The 25,391-nt window shown below is 36.4% G+C and overlaps 1 protein-coding gene across 1 annotated transcript in view; it reads right to left on the bottom strand.

Moving 5' to 3' along the window:
* CGNL1 (cingulin like 1) overlaps positions 1-25,391 on the bottom strand; it is a gene marked incomplete at its 3' end in the record, with an annotated part of 52,021 nt that overhangs the window by 13,164 nt on the left and 13,466 nt on the right. Inside the window, exons 3-12 of the mRNA XM_080351025.1 lie at positions 25,259-25,353; positions 24,224-24,317; positions 23,098-23,199; positions 22,247-22,395; positions 21,600-21,735; positions 20,079-20,291; positions 5,370-5,576; positions 4,971-5,075; positions 1,790-1,942; positions 964-1,134 (exon numbers count right to left, since the gene is read on the bottom strand). Of these exons, the coding sequence (XP_080207151.1) occupies positions 964-1,134; positions 1,790-1,942; positions 4,971-5,075; positions 5,370-5,576; positions 20,079-20,291; positions 21,600-21,735; positions 22,247-22,395; positions 23,098-23,199; positions 24,224-24,317; positions 25,259-25,353 (1,425 nt within the window). The remainder of the gene's footprint in view (positions 1-963; positions 1,135-1,789; positions 1,943-4,970; positions 5,076-5,369; positions 5,577-20,078; positions 20,292-21,599; positions 21,736-22,246; positions 22,396-23,097; positions 23,200-24,223; positions 24,318-25,258; positions 25,354-25,391) is intronic.

The following is a 25,391-nucleotide window of genomic DNA, read 5'->3' as shown; positions in this document are numbered from 1 at the left end:
CTCTTTGCAGTTTGTTGCTGTACTACATTTCTAAAGCCCAAGGATTTTAAATATTGCCTCACAGGGATGTAAAATTCCACCACCGGTAATATTTTGTCCTTTATATAGTGGTTAGATTATCTTTTTGTCAAATAACAAAGGTTTATTTTATTCTGAAATTTTTCTTTGTTTTGTAGTTGTAATAGATAACAGTAGAAGTAATTTTCATAGTAACTGTAAACACTGTGTATACATATTTACATACACACACACCTTTTATTTAGGCTCTCTATTCTAATTTAACCAACTTAAAAACCATTTTCTCAATATCACAGTTTTATCTTTGACATTTCATTATGAGTCTTTATTCCTTTACAAAGGCTCTGCAACCCTGAATGGAACGAATACAGAAGGAAGATAGAATAATATATAGGAACTATACTTTCTTCTATTGCTGTTCTTTTAAATTGAATTTAAAACAAGTTTGTTAAGGGGAGAGGGCAACATAAGAGAAGTTCTGAAGTGGAAATTCAAACTATTAAAATATTCTACATAACAGAAAACAGTGTATTCTCATAGCTTTTCCAATTGCAGAACAAATATATGCAGATCTTTAAAAGACTGGATTGCCTTTATGGCAAAATTTACATTCTAAGAGGCAGACATTTGGTTGCAGACACCTTTGTCATTTAAATCTGCAACTTGGCTCATAGGAAGGAAGAGGAGAATGTATGTCAGACTCTTTAGAGATGGAATTCGGTGGGTTTTTTTGGTCCTATATAACCACTGGTTCTTTTTTTTTTCCTAATTCAAAAATACTTCCACATTCTCAATTCCTTCAGTAGCAGGCATTAAAAGAACAGCAGATCATCAATGGGATCCTTGTCATATCACGTAAGATACATCTAATTGTCAAACACTGCATTTATCTGTCATAAGCAGGAAACTCCATTAGAATTTGTTATTGAACTTAGGAGTCATTACCTCATCTTGCATTCGCATGGTTGTCAGGCGTGATTTTTCTACCTCAAGATTTTTTTCTTTTAATTGTCTCTGCACATCTGCAAGTTCCCTGCGATTTTTCTCCTTGTATTCATCAAGCTGGTTCTGAAGCTCCAGAGTCGATGTTCTTGAGACTTCTACCATTTCAGACATCTGGGAAAAAAGTACATGTAATTTTTTTCCTAAAATAGTGCTATAGAAGTTTCTAACATGCTTAATACATCAAAAGGTTTTTTCCTCCAGCTTTGATATTCGACTCAGTATTTTCAAATGGAAAATTTATCAAACATTCCCAACCAAATGAATTTCTATGCATAAGTGTGAGAACACAAAACAGTAAGGTTATTTACTAATAGTATGTGACAGGGCTCTTCTCTTAGTGTCTGTCAGCAGTTCTTCCAGCTGACTGATGTAATGAACTGCACAGTCACACTTCAGTACATCAGTATTAAATTGTATGGTTTACCTACAGATGGCAAAATAAATCTAATGCCATAGCATTTTGAGAATTGTCTGTAAAACTCTGAAATATTGCTGTACTGTATATTAGAACTGAACTAAAATCTAGGATCTTGTTTAAACAAAACAGAGCTGTTTTACAAGAATACTTTGAGATAGCAGTGTTTCAACCATTGTTCCAGTTCTGAAAGCTTTTATTGATAGTCTCTAGGTTAAAGAGACTAATAGTAAAGTTTGCACTTCACTTTCTTTTACACATATTAAAAAAATCTTCACAATTTGGCAGCTCATTTGCTTCTCTTTGTTAAGATATTCAGATTCCTGCAGCCTCTTTGGAGTGAACTCGTACCTCCTTCTGTAACTTTTCAACAGTCTTGTTCAGTTGCCACTGTTCATTCTCCATTTCTTTCTTTATCTGCTTCAACTGTTCCTTCTGTTGAGTTTCATCTTTTAGTTGCTGAGTTAACTGTTGCTGCTCCTGCGAAAGGCAACGGATGTTCTCCTGCAGTAGATTAAAAAATATAGGCAATGAAAAGTAGACTCTCTTTTCTAATGCCTTAAAGGAATGTTTTGTAACGCTCTCTGTGCACCAGGAGTATCACCAGCTGTTGTAACATTAAGACAAATTTAAATTTAAAACAAAAGGAAAACAAAAAAAAAGTTACAGTTTGTTATCCAGTACAGGACAAACACTATGTTAGTGATGCAGTGAGTGCTTTATTCTTCCTATAAATTCCTAAAACACTGTTGCAACATTCATAGGACAAAATGTAGACCCTTTCCATGATTTGATTACGTGCAGAGCATACATACATTCCTCTGCAGTTGCACACGTCAGTAAATCCTACCTCCAGCACAAGGTTCAAAACAAGTCTGTTTCTATGATGAGTGCGAAATAACTAGCGGGATTTTTTTTTTTCCATTGCTGTGCTTCTACAGCACCCAGAATCCCTAATCAAGATGATGTCTCATTGTGATAGATGCTGTGCAAACAGAACTTTGCAGCTCCTAGCACAGAAATCCCCTTCCTGAAAGAACTTTTGCCATTAATGGTCAAGACAGAGCTTTATTATCTGGATTAAATTTTGAAAGAACTGCAGAGCCACGCTGTATGCTCATTTGTGAGGAGCTCCAAATGTTTCTGCTACCACATTCAGGATGCTTAAGAACTTACCACTCTTCAACTTCTAACTACTGTCCATCAGCAGAATAACTGACTCTCACTAGTTTGTTGCAATACAAGAAAAACGGCTTATCTTCCATCTGCATGTTGGGACTCTCACCTCTTCCTTCTCCCTCCATAATAAAGTAACTTAATGGCCTTTCTCCAAACAGATACTACAAGACTAGAAAAAGGCCTTGTTTTATGAAGTCTAAGAGGTACCATGAAATTGATTAAAAACAGATTATGGACAGCTTAAACCATTCCAACAGAAAAATGCAAATAATTTAAATCACCATAAATTATAAACATAATTTTACGTTTTAATTTTGGAAATATCTATGATGCTTACTTCATTACATTTAAAACACAGTAGTATTTCTGTAGGTAACAGAGATCAGAATCTCAAAAAAAAAAATTCTATTATAAGAGAAAAGAAAGAATATTGTCAAGTGCTAGAAATTTGAGATTTCCTTATATTTGTTGCCTCTCTCACATTCCTGTACAACCTGTCAACAAAAGACATCTCTGATAACCAGGAGTTATGGTGGATGCCTCAGAAGTGTATACATAACCCTGAAACATGCTGGGGGCTAATAGATGTTGTTTTGTAAAACCTAATTCTACTCCAGAATTGGTTTAGCTGACACCGAAGGATTTCACGAACCCTGAAAAGGCTCAATTTTAGCACTTTGGTTCTAAAAGCAGCAAAAATCTTGGGACCCTGCTAATCTGCCATATTTGAACAGGTTATAAAAACCCCAGGTGCACCCCCTTCCATCAGCCTTTCACAGATCATTTAACTTTACTGTTTGTTTACACATCCTTGAGAAACAAACTGTGCAGACACATGTCAGTGAAACACATTGTGGCAGAATAATGGTGCCAGCAGGATGCTGTTCTGCATTTCCAGTGTGCTGAAAGGAGAAGCAAACATCAGAGCAAATTTGGTCACGCTCTTTACTGCAGTTATCAATGAAAACAAACAAACAAACCACCAAAAAAATCCCCTAAACCACAAACAAACAAACACCCCCACGCAAACCACAACACCAACCAAACAAACAAAAAAATCAATCGCTAATATGAAAAGAAATTTCATCTACTAACTAGGGCAATTTCCAAAGTAATAACAGGTATGAATAATTACAATATTTTATAAAAATAATAATAGGGGCTTGATGCAAGCAGTGGATCACCTCAGTTTTCAGATATGTAGCAGACTGAGATAACAGATTGAAATCCAGATTTTTCTCCTTTGAGTTATATTGTAGCATCCTGTACTTGGCTTTTACCATAATCAGCTGAACCATAAGAACATGCTGGTTAATAAAAACTTCCCTTGGTTAATAACTCACTTATGGACAAGTTTCATTTTCAGATTTTCAGAACAGTAACATAAAATTTGTGTTGAAGACAACAAGGGAAAACATCTGTTCAATTTAAAAGGGGTGGTGACAATGTACACGTACCTGACTTTTGAGTATGACTTGGTTGATAGAGTCACTTGAAAACTTTGCTTCTAGAAGCAAAACTAGGAGAATTCTACACTATCTGATACTGTAGAAACAGGTGCTTATTCAGTATATGTAAATGATGAATTACAAAGAGGAAAGATTAGGTTTGCAACTTTTTCCAATACAGGATATGATGTCAATAAGAAGAGTTTTAAGATTTATACACATTAATGTCCTCACCAAACATATCTGAATTTTTACTCATACACAATATTGCAAACATCCCTCTCCACCACTCTGAAGTGGATGCATTCTCCACATGATTAATTTCTGGGTTAATCTGAGAGAAATCATAACCTTTCCTGGCTACTGAGTATACTAAGGAGCAAGGTGGAAAGACAACTTCATACACAGTTTAAGAGGCTGCAAGTCCTAGTGACATGTGTTAAGTTTTTTCTGGTTTTGTGATGAAATGTACCAGTTCCATGAAACGCTTGCAAATAAGACAGGCTTGTAAACAATAAAAAGCTTATTTCTGGATATTTGTCTACTACCACTATTTTTATTTATATTCACGTGCCAGATTTTTATTCTTTCACGTATAAATACCTACACAAAATTGGAGTTGAATGATCATTCAAAAATACTAAACTAGATTTATAAAAACTTAGGCAGTTTATTTTGCAATTCACCTCTCTGAAATGTTGGTACATCCATGGAAGACAACAAACTAAAGCAAACAAAAAGCTTCAGCAAGAGAAGTATTTTAATTAGATGATGCTGTGCCGTGGACTTTAAATCAAAGTGTGCTTTAAAAAGAATGAGACGTTACTCTGCAGAAAGCAATGGTGACTCAGGTAAACAAACTGAAAATTTAAAATTTAAATGTCCCAAATTGCTCTTGATCTTACCTGCATATCTTCTACTTGGCTTTCCAAAGAGCTTTTTAACACTACCAATTCTTTTGCCTCCTTCTCAGCATGTTTCAAAGCTTGTTCTAATTCTTGCTTCTCTTCCTGCAATGACACAATATGATACCTTCAAAAACAGTGGCAGGACCTTTAATCCGACAAGTAAACTGCTATGAAGTTCACTTTAGCCTATCACTGATGTCCCCTGTTCCAAGCTATGACTTGCTTTTACACTGGGGAAATCTTTCCCATCCACATCAGCAAACTGCATCTTGCTTCTTGAAAACCTGCTGGCTTTGCTCAGCCTTGCCATTCTCCTCTCTGTCAGTTTGTGCTCTACTATGTATGCTTTGCAAATAGGAGGGAGACTACTTAAAGGGGCTGGTTTTCTTCACTTACCTCATATCTCTTCATTTTTTCCTTCACTGAATTTTCTTCTTCTTTCATATTACCAATTTGTTTGTGCAGCTCTTCAATTTTACTCTCTAGCTCATCAACTGTTCTCTTCAACAGTTCGTTTTCCTCAGTCAGCTCCCTGACTTGATTTGCTATACTGTTTCGCACCTCTTGTGCAGCGTTTCTTTCACTGGCAAGGACAGCAGCATTCTAGTGAAAATAAATCATGCCACGCTTAAAAAAATAATAATTGGTGCTGTTTTCCAACAGAACTTTCATATGGTACCACAGCAAATATAGCTAGGATTAAACATTAAAATTACAACAAACAATTTAAACTAAACCCTGTATTCATTACAAACATTTATTTTTATTATTCATATTACTGTGGGAGGACAAGGAGCATTTTTTTTTTCCCAGGCATACCTACATGGTAAAGTAACACACAACACCTGAACAGTCTCATGCCTGCTGTCACATATTTTCACTAACAACTTGTTCTTTATTGCCCTAAAATATTTTCATTACCAAATCCCACTGTTAGGTAATTCCAAGTAATCTAAAAAACTTAATGGACATCAAAAGCCATATGAACTTTTAAGGAAGAACATATTGATGAAGAATGTCTTCCACAGCAACATAAAATTTAGGCTGTCTCATCCCACTGTTTCTTCCAAGCACTAACGTAATTTACATCCATGCAACTATTTGTGGAGCTGCAGAGTAAATCAACTTAGGGAACACTATCAGCTGTAATATATATTCACACACACATAAAGAGATCTTGCCACCAAGAAACAAACAAACAAAGAAGCGAGTGTGGGGGGAAGGTGCTACTGGGAAAAAAGCCCCAATTTGTTTCCAACCACAGTCCCATGGAGAGCTGTGCCAGCACAAGAGAGCAGATCACACAGCCCACCCCTGGGGCTAGACTTACTCAGATGTTCTGCTTGGTTTTCAGTTACTGCCTGAGGATGGAAGGAGTTTAGCTACTGAGTTCAACTCGTATTCAAAAAGATACACTGTGTAGTTTTTCAGAAATTCCTACCAATATACAGCACAAAGACAAAATATAATAAACTGCTCATCACAATTTACCACATCTGCTGATGGATTTTATTATTTTGGCAGGGCAACTGGCTACAGCATGCAACTTCTCAGAGCTAATCATCACAGTCTCACCATTTACCTTCCCTAAAACACGCTACCATTTATTATGGAAACCATGAGTGACAGTATGTGTCTATATTGTTATACTATCTACACCAGTATGATTGTATGAAATATAAGAGTAGTTACATTTATGTATAAATAAATGTAGGAGTAGTTACATTTATCCAGTCCTAAAATTACATTCAGGCCTTTGAAGGCAACTGTGAGGCCAATGTGCCCCCCAGCAAAAATGTGTTTGACACCCCTGACCTACACTGGTAGACAAAGTATGTACTTGTAAACATTTAATTTCATGGAGTAAAGTCCTGGAAGAATTTAATATTTGCTCTTCACTGACACTTCCCAGTGAGAATCCCCTCCAAAAAAATCATAAATGAATCCAAGACATCATTTGTCATCACTGCTCTTGGGCATTCAGAGTCTGACACAAAGTAACACTCTGTGCAGAGACCTGGTTCTCATGTGCATGCCCACTGCCTCCGACATTAAGACCCTAAACAATAGTAAGGACACCAGAACAGACATACGAGTCAACCTAGATCAGTATTCTCTCCAGTGGCCACAGATGATGTTTATGGACAAAAAGAGGAAGAACAACTATAGGGTGAGCCTTTCCCCATCACACACAAACAGCTCTCACTGTTTTTCCTCCATGAATATATCATCCATTAATTTCTCTAATCCTTTTTTAATCTATTTGTACCTTTGGCCTCTACATTATCTGGTGACAATAGGTAATTACACATTAATTACTGAAGCATAATATTTTTGCATACAAAATTGTGTTTATCTGGCTGAAAAAAAAAAAAGAAATCCTACAGAGTGATTTGGTAAGAAACTAGGCTGTAAAATATTTCACAAAAGCAAGAAAATCACTTTTCAGTTATGCTATTTTTGATTGTAGCTCCTAATTTTTTCCTTCCCATCCCCCAAAAGGAATAAGGAAATTGATATAAAAGGCTGTTTACTAAGTGCGCCCTCACTAGATTGTTTTCTAGCAAGCAACAGCTTTAAAATCATGCAAATTAGTTTGATAAAGCGGTAACTCAGAAAACACTCAGACTGTCTACAGGGTCAATGAACTTATTATACAAAAACTGGCAGCCGAAGTAGGCTGACAAGTTTTTGAAAATACTGAAAAAACTTGTTCTTCTAAGTACATGACTAGTTAAAAGCTCTGAAATAAATCTCTGTTGATGCTTTATGTTCCCACATACTTAAATATCAATAGCATTTCTATATTCCTTTAATTTTTGCTTATGGCATACAGCGAAGTTTTACTAATTAGCAAGCACTCCACCAGTGGCTCCTTTTTGTCTCATTTCCCCTTTCTGGAGCTGAGTGAAAGCAGCTGAGGCATGCCGGGGAGTTCAGGGAAAAAGGAATGTTGATTTGTCTGTTCTTTTTCATCCAACCGCCTACGCAGGGCTGCACAGTGGGAGAGGACTGCAGCCAAGACACACTGTACCTGAAGATTCCGCTACCTCATCTACCATGGTTTGTTCTACTTTCCCAACACAGGAAGAATTATTTATTTAGAAGTACACGCACACACACACAAAAGCAAGCAAACAAACAAACAAAATCCCCAGATCTACATATTTAAACATACATGTAAATACATATGTATGTATTTAACCTAACAGGTTCAAAATTGAGTTCAGTCTACAGTGATGTAGCCATATCTAGAGATCTGGTCCAGCCTGCCTTTTGCTGTATGTATCTTAGGATCCTGTTCTAGCCACAAAAGTTAGACTAAACTGGTATTCTCTCTCCTTTTCACTATGTATTTCAACAAGTTAGCAACATGTTATGTGAACACCTATAAAAGGTAGAGAAATGTAAATGGCAAGTTGCAAGTATTATCTTTATGGACCTAATTTAAAATTCTGGAAATAAATTGGGTATATAAGTAAACCTGCCTAAAGTTCCAGCTGCCTGAGTGACTAACACTCAATCCAGCAGACCTCCACAGGTCTCTAATGACCCTGGCATCATCACAAGGGTTACACCTTCACATGAACAAACTATTGCCAATCAAATTATCTAACATATTAAGTACGAAACTCCTTCCCTTTCACCTGCAAGGAGTATGTCTTCAAAAATACCAACAATAAATATATACACGCATACACTTTTTAAAGATGGTAGGAAAACACTCTTAGTATATATGGGGAGTTTTCCTGTGTTGTAGTTGGAGTGGGCATTTATATATCTTCTGGGGAGAGTAAGAGACATTTTCTTCCTAATGGGCATTTCACTGTACGCTACTGTTTCAACATGTTTTCAGCTTGTTTCAGATAAGACTGAACAGAAACACAGGAGTATCTAACCTATCAGTTTACGTTGCACAATTGTACTACACACATAAAGCATGGAAGATCACCTTCAGGATATCATTCAGGAAAAAAACATACACAAGTATCTTCAATTTAATAGTGAAATTTAAGCAAAGTCAAACCACACAAATTCAATTGTGATGTTCTTTGAGTAGAAAATGTACGCATAGCATTGCTTCTCAAATAGAGTCAGATTACACAGCTGAGTTTAGATATAAAAAAGCCTATATTCATTTGTCCCCAGTGTAATGAGAACTGCATGCAGATCATGCATACCAGCATAAATGAATCTTCTGGATTATAACAGCTCTTGGCAATACATGCCATACCCTGTAGAATATTGCCACAGAAAGTTAAGATATCAAAAAAGCCCACAACTCTTCCCTTCTCCTATTCTTCACTGTTAGTCTTATCTGGCACCCCATGACACCTTCTACCTCCTCTCCAGGTCTTCTCTTGGGAAGACAGATGAACATGATAGAAAAGAGCCTGGGTATCTTTAGAAAGGATATGCAAAGGAAACAAGCACTGAAATGTAGTTTTGCCAGACCTTGTAGCAACACCATTAGGGTAGAACCCAGCAGAGAGAGATCCTCATCCATATATTGAACAGTTATATAAGGTTCAGGCCAGCAGCTATCAAATCATACATGGACACTGCTGAAGCAGAAATAGATTGTTGCGTCCTTTGACTATGGAACTCTACCACAGAGGTGGTGTACTCAACCAGCCCTAGGCAACTAGAGGGCAATATTACTCATGTAGAGACCATACGTTAAATTTACCACTCTGTTGTTAGAGATGGCCCACTATATTCTGCATAAAATTCCCTTAATAAAACATGCCAGTAGAAGATATGAAAACCTGTGCACTGACATGACAGAGAAATTACTATGCACACTGATAAATTTTGAATATGAGTTATTGCACTTCATAGGCTAAAACTGAAAGTGGCAACAACATAGTTCAAACCATACAACAGATGGTATTTGCTAACTGTGTGGGGCTCTGAGCAACCTGGTCTAGTTGAAGATGTCCCTGCTCATTGCAGGGAGGTTGGACTAGATGACCTTTGAAGGTGCCTTCCAACTCAAACTATTCTATGATTCTATAATCCTAATCTCTTTGGTTCTGTCTAAATGAGCAAGAAAGCATAGTTTCCATTTAAAATTCAGTGACTGGCTCACACATTCAAAAAAGGAGTTGAAAACTGTTTGCAAAGACATTGGAGTTAGAGTGGGTTAGAGTGACGAGGATGAAAGCAGGGGGATAAATCAACACTAAAGGGCATTAAAGTACAAATGAGGAGGAAAAAGCCAGACAGGGAAAACTCACATGTACAGATTGTGCTATGGATCTATAACCTTTAGTCCACACATGATTTCTTTGTAATGGTGCTGTACATAAGCAGTTTGAGTTACCATAAGGTCCTTAAGGCTTAATGACACTACATCAATTCATTACTACTGTTGGCACCCATTCATAAATCCTTTCTATTGCTACATTTAATATTTGGGGACATTGATAAAGCTTCAGCAATAATTTAAACTAAGTTTATATATATTTAACCTATAGTAATAGAGCTGCGTAAAGGTCACAAAGTAATGATTTAAGTTGAATATGAAACATAAACAAACATGCTGTTAATACAACATGACCTTTAGTTCACAGAATTGTGGATCAGCCTCTTCCAAGAGTTGAAATGAGATTATGTATGTAAACACATACATAGCACTTAATTGGTTAAACAAGGTTCTTCAAGACAAAAGCTGGAATGAAATACTGTATATCCAGATATATTTGCCACACAAAAATCCAAATGAAACAAACAAACCAACCAAACAACAAAAAAACCCACAACTCCCCAAAATATGGGGAAAAAAACCCCATGTATCAAGCACTGAAGTGGGCTCTTTGGATCTTAATATATCTCAATTCCAAGAGTGCAGTTTCTTCCCCATGACCTATAGAACATGCTTATTTCTTTTCACTTCCACTTCCAGTTGTGGCAACATGTTTTTGTAAAACAACTTTTTACTATATTGTATTATGGAATTATATTTATGTAAGGTAAAAACACTATAGCATTTTCCTTGTTCTCTTTGTTTGCCTGAATTTGCTTTGACCCTCCTTCCTAATCTTTCTGCCATCACTCTGTCTTCCAAGGCATTCAGTGCCTTCTACTCCCTCCATTTAACCTGTTTCACATTCAGACTTCCACCTCTTCAATCTGTGAAGGAATAATATCCTCCCTCCTCTTATTACCCACATCCTTGCAGACTTCTTAAGCACACTCATAGCTTCTTCCCGTTTATTATTTTTGAATACAAGACATATTTTTTCATGTTTAAACTCATGATTTAAGATTGAGCAAGCCTTATCAGCAGACTTAAGCTACAGAAATTAGGTGAAAGAGGCTGGAAGTGGGTTGCAAATTTCTGAAAAAACTTGAAAAAAAGGAAAAAGATGCCTGTCTAGAAGGAAAAAAAACTATAGCTATAATGATGAGGTTTCACAATAAAATGTCCTCTGTGACTTCTTGAAGACAAGCTTCTGCATTCTGACATGATCACTGTACCATACTGCACATGCAGTAGCTTTACTTATTAGCCCAGCAGTGGACTCAAACCACGAGGAATAAAACAAGTTATCAAATGCTAAAAGAAAGGTCCACTGCAAAACATCAGTTTCTGACCACAAAAACAGAACAAACATGGAGGAAAATAATCTATGGCAGTCAATAACCACTGAATTTTTTTAATAGTTCTCATATGTTTTAATTCTGAAGCTGAAAGCACTGGCAGTTAAAGCTTGAAAACAAGTCAAGAGTTTACAGTGAAAGAGGCCGCTGCTGCAGAAATAAAGGAGTGCTGCAGAAATTAAGTGAGGCAGTAAGAGAAAGGATAGTTTCACAGCTGAGGGACCCAAATACAGCCCTAGAGATCTGGACTCCATTCTTGTCTCTACCAAAGAGCTCCTGAGGCACACTTGACCAAAACTGTCCCGTGGTGATCCGTAACTGCATGCTCCTCCATTTCCTTGGCACAGTTGCAAATGAAGTCAGCAAAAATGGTACCCTGAATATATCAAGGACTATATAATGGTTAACATTGTTAACCTAGGCAACTCAATTTGAACATCCACAACTAATGGATCCTTCTGACAGTAATCTCTCTACCCCTTACTTTCCTATACTTAATATGGGGAGTAACATTAGTCATGAGTTTGCAGCTATTCTGAGAAAAGAAACTAAAGTTTGTGAAATAATCGATATAATTCTTTCTTCAGAAGTTTTTAATAGTGTGTACTGGGTGCAGGAACAGAACAAAGTCTGAAAAAGTTATAAATGAAATAATCTAACAGGGTGTCAGAGTACAAAGCTATTTTTGTCACAACAGATGGATGAGAAAAAAGAGAATGCATGCACATATAGATGTGCACTCTTTGATTTGGTATGTATATCACAGTATCACAGTATGTTTGGGATTGGAAGGGACCTCAGAAGATCATCTAGTCCAATCCCCCTTCCAGAGCAGGAACGCCTAGATGAGGTCACACAGGAACATGTCCAGGTGGGTTTTGAATGTCTGCACAACCCCCCTGGGCAGCCTGTTCCAGTGCTCCGTCACCCTCACTGAGAAGAAGATTCTTCTCAAATTTAAGTGGAACCTCTTGTGTTCCAGCTTGATCCCATTACCCCTTGTCCTATCATTGTTTGCCACTGAGAAGAGCCTGGTTCCATCCTCATGGCACTCACCTTTATATACTTATAGACATTAATAAGGTCCCCCCTTAGTCTCCTCCAAACTAAAGAGACTCAGCTCCCTCAGCCTTTCTTCATAAGGGAGGTGCTCCACTCCCTTAATCATCTTTGTTGCCCTACGCTGGACTCTCTCCAGCAGTTCCCTGTCCTTCTGGAACTGAGGGGCCCAGAACTGGACACAATACTCCAGATGGGGTCTCACCAGGGCAGAGTAGAGGGGAAGGAGAACCTTTCTCGATCTACTAACTACCCCCCTTCTAATACACCCCAGGATGCCACTGGCCTTCCTGGCCACAAGGGCCCGGTGCTGGCTCATGGTCATCCTGTTGTCCATCAGGACCCCCAGGTCCCTTTGCCCTACACTGCTTTCTGATAGGTCATTCGCCAGCCTATACTGGAACCTGGGGTTGTTCCTGCCCAGATGCAGGACTCTACACTTTTCCTTGTTAAATTTCATCAGGTTATTCCCCACCCAGCTCTCCAGTCTGTCCAGATCCTGCTGGATGGCAGCACAGCCTTCTGGCGTGTCAGCCGCTCCTCCCAGCTTAGTGTCATCAGCAAACTTGCTCATAGTACACTCAATTCCCTCGTCTAAATTGTTAATGAATATATTGAATAATATTGGCTCCAGTACTGACCCCTGAGGCACTCCACTAGATACTGGCCTTCAACTAGACTCCGCACCATTGACTACCACTCTCTGGCTTCTCTCCTTAAGCCAGTTTGCAATCCACCTCACTACTCTGTTGTCCAGACCACACCTCCTCAACTTAGCAACTAGGATGCTATGGGAGACTGTGTCAAACGCTTTGCTGAAGTCAAGGTAGACCACATCCACCGGTCTGCCATCATCCACCTTGTTACATTCTCATAAAAGGCTATGAGGTTGGTCAAGCATGACTTACCCTTAGTAAAGCCATGCTGACTGCCCCTAATAATCCTCTTATCCTTGATATGCCTTGAGATGGCACCAAGGACAAGCTGTTCCATTACTTTCCCAGTATACCTGATTTATAAAGTTTTACTTAGCATAGGTCTGCTTCTCTGAGCCCACATAGCCACAGCCACTGGAGTTCATATGCATGTAGAATTTAGTTTTCAGCTTTGGGCCTAAGGAAGTTAATCTTCACAAGAGAACTTCAGTAGTGAAATGCAATTCCCTCACTTCTCAACCTGCTCCTTCCAAGTATTTTTGCCCAACAAGGAATGAATTTAATGAAGTTTGGGTGTGAGTACTTCTATATACTTGTGTATGTGTCCAAAAATATTTTAAAATATATTAAAATTAGTCAACACCAAATATAAGTAAGGAATAAATATTGTTCCAACTCCTTTGTTGCAGAAATCTTGGTAAGGCAAATATATTTATATATTATTCCACTCTCAAATTTGGTGCAAGCAGTGAACAGATTTAAAGAATTGGAGATGAAGCTCGGTTAGTACAAAAGGCATCAAAATCCTTCCCGCCACCGATTATTGTGTAAAGTCAGAGAAACTGGACAGAACACACAGTGTTCTTGAGATGCAAATATTCTATTTCAACCTGAATACCGCAAAAAACTTCTTGAATAGGAATGCAGAAAATGTTCTGTGGCTCCACACCTTTTTTTACCACACCCTCCACACTGGCAAGGACATGAGAGTGGTTGTGTAACTAATCATTAAAAAATGGCTTTGGCTGACTTCAGTGTTTCAGCTGGTGAAATTCCCCTTTGGCAGTGACTGCACGGCACAGGACCTTTAGAGTCCTTTTACAAAATACAGGAAGACTAAAGTGACGGGAAGCTAAATATCTCATGCACAGCTTATTAGAATTGTTAAATTTTGGCTAGATTTCATTTTTGTTAAGCATAACTCAGCCAATTTTTCTAACAGCCTTTACATTTCCTTTCAGAATCAAGTTCAACTGAGTAAAATTGATTTCAACCATCTGTCCTTTAATTGCCATACTTGAAGTACAAATCTAAAGAATACATCTCCATTCAAAATGAGCTAGAACACAAATAGAAGGGTATTCTAATATAAAGAACAGAATTTCAAATATTCTTTCTATATTCATACTTGTGAAATCAAAGTAAATGGCAAAATTCCAAAATCTTTGGAAAGAAAAGGGAATGGTGTGGCTCCTCACCTCATTCTGTTCCTGGTGTGGAATACTTAAGGTACCAAGGAAAATATTGTCTGCTGAAACCAACTTTAAAGTTTCATGGGCCACCTTTTTAGGCTGATACTGGACTAGTTTAACTTCTTGAACTACGTGTAAGAAGTTTCATGTGGCTTCAGGGATTCAGATCTACCCAGCTCCCTCAGATGTTCCTGAGGAGGTAGCACTGATGGAGATATCAAATCCCTTTCTATTTGTTTTTGTCTCCTTTTTGTATATAAACAAATCAGGTTTAAATAAAACAACTACACACTGATTTCCTTAGGTAACATGCAGGTGAATTCCAAAGAAAGAAAAAAAACAAAACCAACCTACAACCAAAGACTGACATCCAAGGTAAAGAGACATAGACATACTGATCTCAGCATAGGGACAGCCCTTTAATTGTAATCCTTATTAGCTCTTCAGTAAAGAGAGCTTCTGAAACCAGTATTATTCAGGCATAGTCATCTAGTTTTTAAAGCTCATGGACGTAAATAACAGGTCTTTATTTCTCTTTGTAGCTCTGTTTGTAGTTCCGGTATTTTTCCCCACTGTGTTACCTTTAGGCAATTCTTCTAAACTCGACACTACTTCTTAAAGTAGTTGGAAGTCCTGGGATGAATAACACAGTAACATTGGATAGGATGGATAAAACAATCTCATATCTCTAGAAAAGGAATGTGAAAACTCCTGAAAAGCAAAATGAAGTGTTAGGCTACCAACCCTACCCTGTCGAAACCCCAAACAAGCAATAAATCCCAAGCTTCAGCAAAAGAGACTAAGAGGCCTGAACGGCTTTACTTACTACTTTTCGACCTTACACTGATTATATTGTTTCTAGCATCTCAAACTGAGGCCAAGCCTACTTTAATACATGGCTATGCCTCTGGAAGTTAACTGTCATTAGTTACCTATTAAAAGGGTTAGCGTGTTTTTATCTCTTAGTGAGGTATGCTGCAACAAACCTAAATTCTCAACTGTACTTCAAGAGATTATTCAGTAAACAAGTGTTCGAATACACAAGCAGGTCAGACTGTCTTTTGTTCCATTTCAGCTGGAGCCATTCTACTAACTGGTTAAAAATTATTCACTTGTGAGAGTTTAGAGAAGACTTGTTTACTTGCAAGGCCATTTTCACTGATCTAAAAGGTACCACATCCCTAATATTATTTCCAAAACTATTTAGGTTTTTACTTATGAGATGTAATGAAAGATTTAAATCCCTACATTTTGAAACCGAGAATGCACCTCCTTTTTTACACAGAATGTATTAAACAAAATTCCCAAGTACAGACATGACCTAAAATTTACAGTTATAAAATCCAGCACCAGGAAAGTATTAACCTCACAACCAGTAGCTCTATCAATGCCATATTATCTTCTTCGCTATGTATCATGACATACTCAGATTGACCTACAGTAACACTTTTTTCAAAGGCAAAAGTTGTTGCAAAGACTAGAGTAAAATATTAACTAGTTCTGTGTTCATACTGTACTCCACCAACTGCACTTACACAGTCAAACGCTTCACACACATACAGAAGCATATACTTTCACATGACAAACCACCTGAATGTACACATACCATCTTCCGCTGATAAGGACTAGAGGTCCTCCTGATGCCATTAAACTATCTCACTGCACAGGCTCTTTCCAACTTTCAGAAACAAAAAAAATCCACAAGCAAACAGCTCCCCTTTCTATCCCAAACTAACTGAAATAGTCCTGGATGAATAAGCTTGAGTGCTCAAAATTTAATATTATTTTCTTATTTTAAAGAAGTACACTTTTAGTTCATAACATGTGCAGAAGTTAACCACTGTCTTCTGCTGTTCCTACCGCTTGCTCTGGTAAAATTCCTCATTCTCTTCAATAATATCATGTCTTAGCACATACATATCAGTTAGAGCTCATGTGATGACAAGCTTGATTGAATTCTTGAATGCATTGATAAGTGAATCAACTTCTGAACTCTAAATGTCAAGGTCAGAAGTATACGACGAACTCTGAATAGATCAGTCAAGGTCAGGCTTAGATAAACGTCTTCATTAATGTGCCGATGGCAGTTTTTTCTGAACATTATTTGTGCAGACTGCTTCTCAAAACATACATATATTTGACAGTGCTGTGCAGTTTGCTGCTGCACTCCCAAGCTGACACAATTTCAGTGGAATTTGAACAGTAGTAGTTGCAATTTGCTACAACCTTTTACCTACAGTATTACGTTCCAAAAGCTATTTCCAAATTTTGCTGAAACAGAGGCACTTCATCTACAGTGACAGAGCACTTATGGTTAAGTAGCATAATTCTGGCCTGCTGTGTTGTAGGGTTGGATTAAATAATATAGTTTTTTTGTGCTACATTAAAACCAGGAGGGAACTCACACTCATTTCTGCTCTAGCACTTGTGGTAAAGGAGAAATAATTCTTTAATTAGAAATACATCATTAAAAAAAAATATTATTAAAGGCAATTATTACCCCACAGCGGTATGTTATAGAAGAGTAAAACTTTTACTGTTGTTACATGGAAATAGCCCAATCTTAGCCTTAATAAACAATCAATGACGTTAAGAACAATCACAGCCATCTCAAGATCACCACAAGCAAAAGTCATACCACAAAAATGAGTTTAAAAGGTAAACTGTAACAAAGAAAATTAAAATTTTAATATCCATGACTTTCTAGAACAATGTCTAATTAAAAAAAACTCAAAGCAAAACAAAACTCAAAAACAACCTACAACCACATTAGTGAGCATCAGAATAGAATCACACATGACAACCCCGCTCTGTTCTCCAATCAGATAACCTTGAATATGTTTTAAATGTGATTTCAAAACTGATCTATGTGGCATTCTAACCACACAGATTAAATGCACTGTACATTACTTGCCAACCTATCTGATGTTTCCAACAGCTGAAAAACTGTTGATTTAACATTGGCACAAAACCTACTTCCTTTCTCCCTCAATAAACTTCCTTTTCAGTCTAATACGCATCACAAAACATTTTTATTCAGTGCACCAATTTGAATGATATAGAAGCAACACAAGAATTAATAACCTTTTACATACAGACTCCGATATATCCTGATCTATCAAATATCAGTATCCATATTTTCTGTATGATACGCTACTATTGCAGCACTTACACACCTATTTTCCTCATAAAATGCAACAGAATGACCCTTTCCACTGATTTTTGATGTCAATTTCTTGTATCCCACCATCCAATAGAAATCTTTCCAGCTTGTAATAATAATAAAAAAAAAATTTAACAGGTCAAGCAGCTTCAGCTATATAAAACATGATTTTCACACACACTGTTGGGTATTCCATATTAATTATAAGACCAATAATTAAAAACATATGTAAGACCACAGCAGATCACTCATCTAACTGCAGAAACTGATTATACTTTCCTCATAGATGATATATCAAACTTAACAACTAATCTCAGCCAGCAAGCACAGAGATAATGCTGGGCTTCGAAAAATCATTAAGGGTAATAACACTAATAAGATACAAAACCCCCGACACCTCCCAATTAAGCATGATATAAGTTTTACTGACAATAAAACCAACGAAAATTGCTTGGAATAAAATCAGGACTGGTGCTTAGAGCAACATTAATTAATTAAATTTAACTTTTGAAAATCTTATTAAATTTACTATCAGGTAGACTATGTCATGCAAGTAAATAAATGCTATTTATAACTATCTCTAAGCCACAACAACCCAGTCATAGAGCCATTTCCCAGACTGTGTCATTGTTATGCCAAACAGACTACTCTTTCATTTCTTGTCAGTTGTAATTACAGTTCCATAATTGAAATACGGTAAATTACCATGCAGTAACTTTGAAAGATGGTTCACTGAGGTTAAGCTGTCACTACAATTACTGTATAATAAAAAATTATAATTTAAATGTTCTACTTTTCTCTCAAAGGAAAAAATGAATTCAGTTCAAGCAGCTCAGATGAGTCAAATATCTTCATGGTGATGTAAACAAAGAGAAACAACACATTTAGGCAAAGCCAAACAATCTCAAGTAGAAGTCCTAGACTGCATAAAGAAATCAGTGTGTGTAAATTTTTCTAAACCCTGAAGAAAACTGCACATTTAAGAACAATCCTTTAAAAGAATACTCTTTATCAGAATTCAGACATACAATATCTATCCAGCACCTTCCATATGTGCTCCTGCTTTCCTAATAAAGCATACAAAGTTTTGAAAACTTCTTTCAAGTTTCAAGCTTGATTTTAATTCAGTTCCACATTATGTTTTTGGCCACAACCAGTAAGATAACTGCAACTCATCTAATACCAGTGAGGTGTAGCTAAAAGATATAGATTAGCATGACATTTCTAAGTATAAAACTGGGCCTACAATTTGACTTACATTGGTAGAGCACAGCTTGCCTTCAGAAATTTTCTCAAATGTATGACAGAAACAAAATGAGGGAAGGGGATATGGAAAAGACACAAATAACTGTGTCTTTTCTGTGTTAAATACTTTCCTAACTGCTGTCTCTGCAAAGATAGCTTCACAAAGAATACCTTTGGAAAATATTAACAAATATGCACTTCTGAATACTGTTCCTATTCTCCCCCTGAGAAAAAAAATCCTGCTGATGCTAGACAAGGCAACTCCTTCAGTTTTGTTTTCCTCCTGTCTCCTTCCAGACACCCACTCCCTGCTGTTTCCCTTGTGCTGGCATTCATTTAACCATTCAGTAAACAAGATAAGCGCAATAAATGAAAAGGACACAGAATAAAACAAAAAACCCTACTATTAAGTAGTTGAAGAGACAAGGTGGGACAATGTAACCAGGGACATGACACAAGGCGCTGAAGGCAGGAACAGTGGGCTGCAGAGAACTGCAAAGAACTGCTAGAAGCTCCAAAATTGTAATTTCAACAGCATCACTGGCAAAACACACTGGCACTTGTTGGGACATCCTCAGGGTTTCAGTGATTCCATCTAACCCAAGACAAGTAAATAGTGGTCTGTACTATACTCCCATCTATTCCTTCTCAAAGTCTGCAAAGAAGCAAACATAGTAAATAACTGATTGAAGAAAGGGCCACAACTGCAGCTGTGACAAACAATCAAAACATTATATAAGTACATGAAACAAAGCTCATTCTCAGCAGCTAAGAATCTCCTAGCCCAAATCTTTACCTATTTATTTTGCTAAGAAAATGTTAGTATCTGAAAGCATCTAGTATGGGACATCCGAGCAAGGTATGATTTTTCCCTGTAGAGCTTAACTGTAATCACTAATTTCACCTCTGTTGCTTTCTCCAGTCTCTGTTGTAGATCAAGCAATTCTTTATCATGTTGCTCTTTAAGTTTATCCATCTCCATGTCATGGCTAGATACTTCTTCTTTTAGTGCTCCTTTTAAAGCTGTAAGCTCTCTCTCTCTTTTTCTCAAAATCTCTTCTTGTTGATCTTTGGCTATTAATACTTCTTGCAGATCCTGTTTCATTTGCATCAGCTCCTAAAGAACAAAATTAAACACAATTGCATGACAAATAGCTCCAATGGATGTTCTGTTCGTGTTTCAGAGAAGGAAAGCATCTAATAGAAGCTCCTCAAGGCCAACTTCATTTTATATAATTGATGTATTTTTTGCAACTTACATAGTACGCTAAAAATTTACTAAACCCTAAGATTATTGGAAGTACACGTTTTATATGAGTCAACATATCTGAACCTGCAAAACTATGAAAATATTTTGATGGCATATCTTACACTGTATGTAAATAAAGCAAGAGTCAAACTACGGTTGCAATTTAACAACTCCCTCAGTCCTACCTTCTGTAGCAAAGAAATAGATAAGAACAAAGAAAAACCTTTGCTCCCACACTTCAAGAGAAGTGAACCCAATTATAATTTCTTGTTGTCTTTTCTGCTGGAAAGAATAAAGAGTTGCTTCTGAAAGTGCTGAAGACAAAACAAGTGCTTCCCAACTGAGTCCATGCCTTTACACACTTCTTCCTCCCAACGTGTTCCCCCTAGAAGTCATTCCCCCTCTCCATATTGCTGGGAAGGAAGTGGGTAGTCAGTAAATCTGAAGAATAAATACACACATGCATGTATACAAACTCAGAATAAAATAACAGCAACAATAAAAAATGTACAGCTTCAAGAATTACCTAATTGGTATTTCTCAAGCTGTGAACGACCGCACTTACAAAAATATTATAAACTTCCCCTGCACTGAAGAAGGATTAGCACACCTAAACCATTCCTTACACACCTCATCTATCCTGTCCTTAAAAGGCTACAATGAACAGGATTCTAGTATCATCCCAGATAGCCATGTTCCACTATTTAGTTATCTATACTGACAGAAAATGTTTACCAATACCTACTTTAAATCTCTGCAGCTAGGTCTCTTATTTCTTACTTCATCCTCACACAACATAGAAAAAAATGGTTGCTATCTCCTTTATAACATTCTATAAGATGTGCTTTTGACTCTTGCCTCACTTCTCCATTCAGATTAAAGCTGTTCTTCATAGGTAATGTTTTTCAGTACTATCACCATCATTCCAGATATTCCCCTGCTTATGTACAACTTTAAAACTGCAGTGCCTGAGATTTAAGACAGTAATTTAAGGGAGTAATCAAATCTCACCTACACAGACAAGGTTATTCTACTCAGCATGTCTTGCACACAAACATCTTTAATATTCCTGAGCGGGGGCGAGGGGGGGTGGTGGTGGTGGTGTTTTGTTGTTGTTGTTTTGGGGTGTTCGTGTTTTGTTTTTCTTCATAGTACTCCTGGTACTTTATAACTAACCTCAATCAGAACCTCTTTCTCTCCTTCTTCAGTATGTTTTGCATTATCCAGTTCATCATGCATCTCAGAGAGCTGGTCTTGAAGATCTCTGATCTCAGTCTGGTGTTGTTCCTGTTCCATCTTCACTTGAAAAAGCCTCATCAGGAAAAATCAGACAGGATTTTTTAATTTGTAGAAATACTAATTTGTTCTTTCAAGTACTAAAAAGATACAAGTATCTATTCCCATGTTCCCCATAAGGGAATGGGATATGAGGCAGAAAAAGGAAATGTCAGAGGGGCAAAAATGAGAACTCTTAAGTAGATATTTTAGTGGAAAGTTGCATTTTATTTTAATCCTGGTACTATATTTTTGACTAAAGCACTCAAGCGTTTCCGTATTTTAGAAACCTGAAGTTACATATTATGACCATGAAATATTAAAAACAATTCACACTAAGAGGAAGACTATAAATTGAAATAATCTTTCTTTTCCTTCCAGATATGCTAAAAACATGCCTTTTTAAAATGATAGGAACATTTCCTGCAGTAACAAATGTCAGCCTGTCTGATTCCATTAACATATTCTAAACACACAGGTACTTTTAATCTGAAAGGTTTAAGAAAAGGTACAAATTGTATTTAATAACTTTTCTAGGATTAACTCACTCCTCTAGGTTTTGCCTGAGTTCCTTCTCGCTTTCTTCCAGTTGCTTTTTTAAGGCTTCTTTTTCACATATACTTTCATCAAGTTGCAACTGAAGATCTTTCAGACTTGCTCGGGTAGCATCTCTTTCCTCTTTGGAATTCTGCTGATTCTGAATTTTGTACACCAAAAGTTAAATAAAATAATAGACTAAGTATAAATAAATAAAAGGCTTTTTTTATTATATGAAAGAAGACATTTCAAGACTTTAATATTTTTCATTTGTAGAGGTGCTTATTAATTTATGAATATTAACATCTTGGAATGTTTATTAAAGCATACAAAGCACTGCTTTTTTATTTTTATTAGAAAAGTGAGAAATGAAGTCTCAGTACTATCTAATCAGTTTCAAGTATACTGATTCTTATCACAGACTCAAAATGCAAACAGAATGAAGCCAAGCTGTCCTTCTCATGTCTTCAGAGCATGGCTGTACTTAATTACTTGGAATTTGGCACTACAGAAATAATGCTATAATTAATAAATTGCAGCTACATAAGAAATACAGTTTGTCTCTCAGTCCATATCTGTCTCACTGCAGTCAATGGATTAACATTTAACCCTGCAAATACCTAAGAAATTTTATGTGCATGTGCCTAACATTTTTATTCACTGCTCCAAGCTCCTCTTCAAATACCACGCTATGAGCAAACACACTTCAAATCAAAAGTCTTCTGTAAAAGCACAGGTATATCTGGATTAAAAAAAAATACACAGCAAAAAAAAAAAGATTCAGCTGACTGATTAGTTGTCACTTATTTCAAATATAATTTTCTAAGTAAGTCAAAAGCCTTATAATAACAAAATGCCATACCCTCATTTCTAGATCCAGTTTTTTCTCCAATTCTTCCACTTTCCTTTCAAGTTCTGCTTTTTGATCCACCAATGCTTTGACTTCAGCTGAAGAATCTGAAACCTACAATTAAGCAGAGATGTTGATTCACACAAAGCCAAGATGTTCTTTGACAATTATTTTTTAAAATCTAAAGTAAAGATACAAGCAAGGCTAATGAAGTGTAGCATCAACTGCCTCAGCTCACCAGGGCCTCTTCGTACATGTCAAGCCAAGCTAAAATTTTCGAAGGAATCATGATTTGATTTTCATAAAAATGTTAGTAATTGCTCAAGGCATGTTGTCAATAATACAGAAAATACACACCTAAACAAAAATTCAAATTAGGTCACATATGAATTAAATCATGAGTGCTTGGGGCCAAACTTGCATGAGATATCACCAGTTACACAAAATGGACATAAAAGGGATTCATGCTCATATGTCGCAACAGATTTTTACACACCGTTTTTTGGTAATGTGTTAAAATGTGTTTAATATTTTTGTTTTGACTAATTATAGCCCAGGATAAAATAATCCTCAAAAGCAAGCATTTAATCCTTCTTATGCCATCAGTGAAACAACTGGGCATTTCTTCACTTTGCTTTAGAACTGAAAAAACAGTACACTGCATCACAGGAAACAAAAACTTTTCAGTAGACAGACTGTCAAATGCTATTATTGTAATACGGCTTTAAAGCAATATCCTAGATTACTGCTTTTCTAAATTACAAATTAAAATACTCTCTCCACTTAGATATCTGTTTACATCACTACAATGAGAAGATGCTCCACCATTATTTTTTAAAGATATTTATGACAGCTTTTTCTTCAATCCAACAACCTTTTGATGTTCACGTTAAGTTTGCATTTCTTTCCTTCTAAAATGTAGAAGCTTTCATGGCAGATGCTTTTACATTGCTTTTCGATTGTTAACCAATAGATTTCCCATAAGTCAGCTCAGTGCATGATTAAAATTAAGCTATACTAGTGGAATGTTTATAAGAATAGTCTAATTGAAGTTAGTGAGGGGATTAAAATTTTTGAAGTCCTGTTTGAATACTGCATCACTATGAAACAAGCCAAGACAACTTAAGAAATTACTTACCTGTGTCTTTCCAGCAGCTCTTGACTTTAAAGTCTGAATTTTCTCAAAAACCAAGTTGACTTTCCTTTTTGTTGCATCATCATTATCAGCACTTCTAAAACACAGACAGTACAAGTAAGCAACGATATGATCAAAGGTACTATTTTGATAACATCAAAACAAATTCAGTGTCTGAACTACTGAAAATCATTACCATTAAAAAAATCTAATATGAACTAGTCTGAAATTATCTTAACTATGATTTCATTAAACCGTTTAAAGAGAAGCTGTTAAAAATTCATATTCCAAATGTTTTCTAAAAAGAAGAAAAAAAAAATCACTGAACTCTTTAATTGTTACTCTCTTATACATGACAATAGCTCTGGAAAGACAGGTATTCAGCATGTATATTATTTAAACATACTGAAATTAGAAGTAATTAGTACTAGGTTTCTCAAGTCCTGACTACTGCACCATAAGTAACACTTCAGCAGCTCCTAGAACCTGCTACATCAGGAATGCAAAGAAATTTAAGTGCATAATGGCATAATGTCTATGTTCATTCATTTATCCTTCCTTAATCTTTCAATAAGTTATCATTAGAAAATACCAAGTAAAAGATTTACAGGTGGATAAAGGATTAAATGCACAGCAACAAGAAAGCTTCTGTCAAAGTTATCACAAGATAACACTTCTTTGTTGTTGTTTAAAAATATCTACAAGCTTAAACTCCCATTAGGTATGATTTGAATTCTTCATGAACCTCCACATCACTTGAAGTTTAACTCCAGAAGTATTTAATAGACAAACATATTCTGATTCACAAATTTCAGGTACATATCATCAAATCCTGTACAATACTTTCTAAAAGTCCAGATTGCCTGTGTGTTTTGAGATCCTATAATGACTTAAAGGACACAGCTGCAATACAGAATTATGAAACAGACATTTCATCTACTTATAGCCTTGATTTTCAGTTTCACATTTTAAATGTAATAGAAAATAAACATTGAGAAAATACAGACTCCTCTCCAAAAGTTAAATATGTTTACTAACCCTTCCTTAAGGTAATTGTAAAGTATCTGTTTAGCAGTCTCTTCATTTGTTTGCTGTGCAAGATCTTGCTGGCCTTTTAAGAGATCAGGAGTTGCCTAAAAGGACAAGACAAAACATCCAAAAAATAATCCTA

The sequence above is a fragment of the Nesoenas mayeri genome (genome assembly GCF_963082525.1).
Source record: "Nesoenas mayeri genome assembly, chromosome: 11".
In the NCBI taxonomy this organism is placed as follows: domain Eukaryota; kingdom Metazoa; phylum Chordata; class Aves; order Columbiformes; family Columbidae; genus Nesoenas; species Nesoenas mayeri.
The sequence above is the reverse complement of the archived record's forward strand: the minus strand, read 5'-3'. Positions and strand labels throughout refer to the sequence as shown.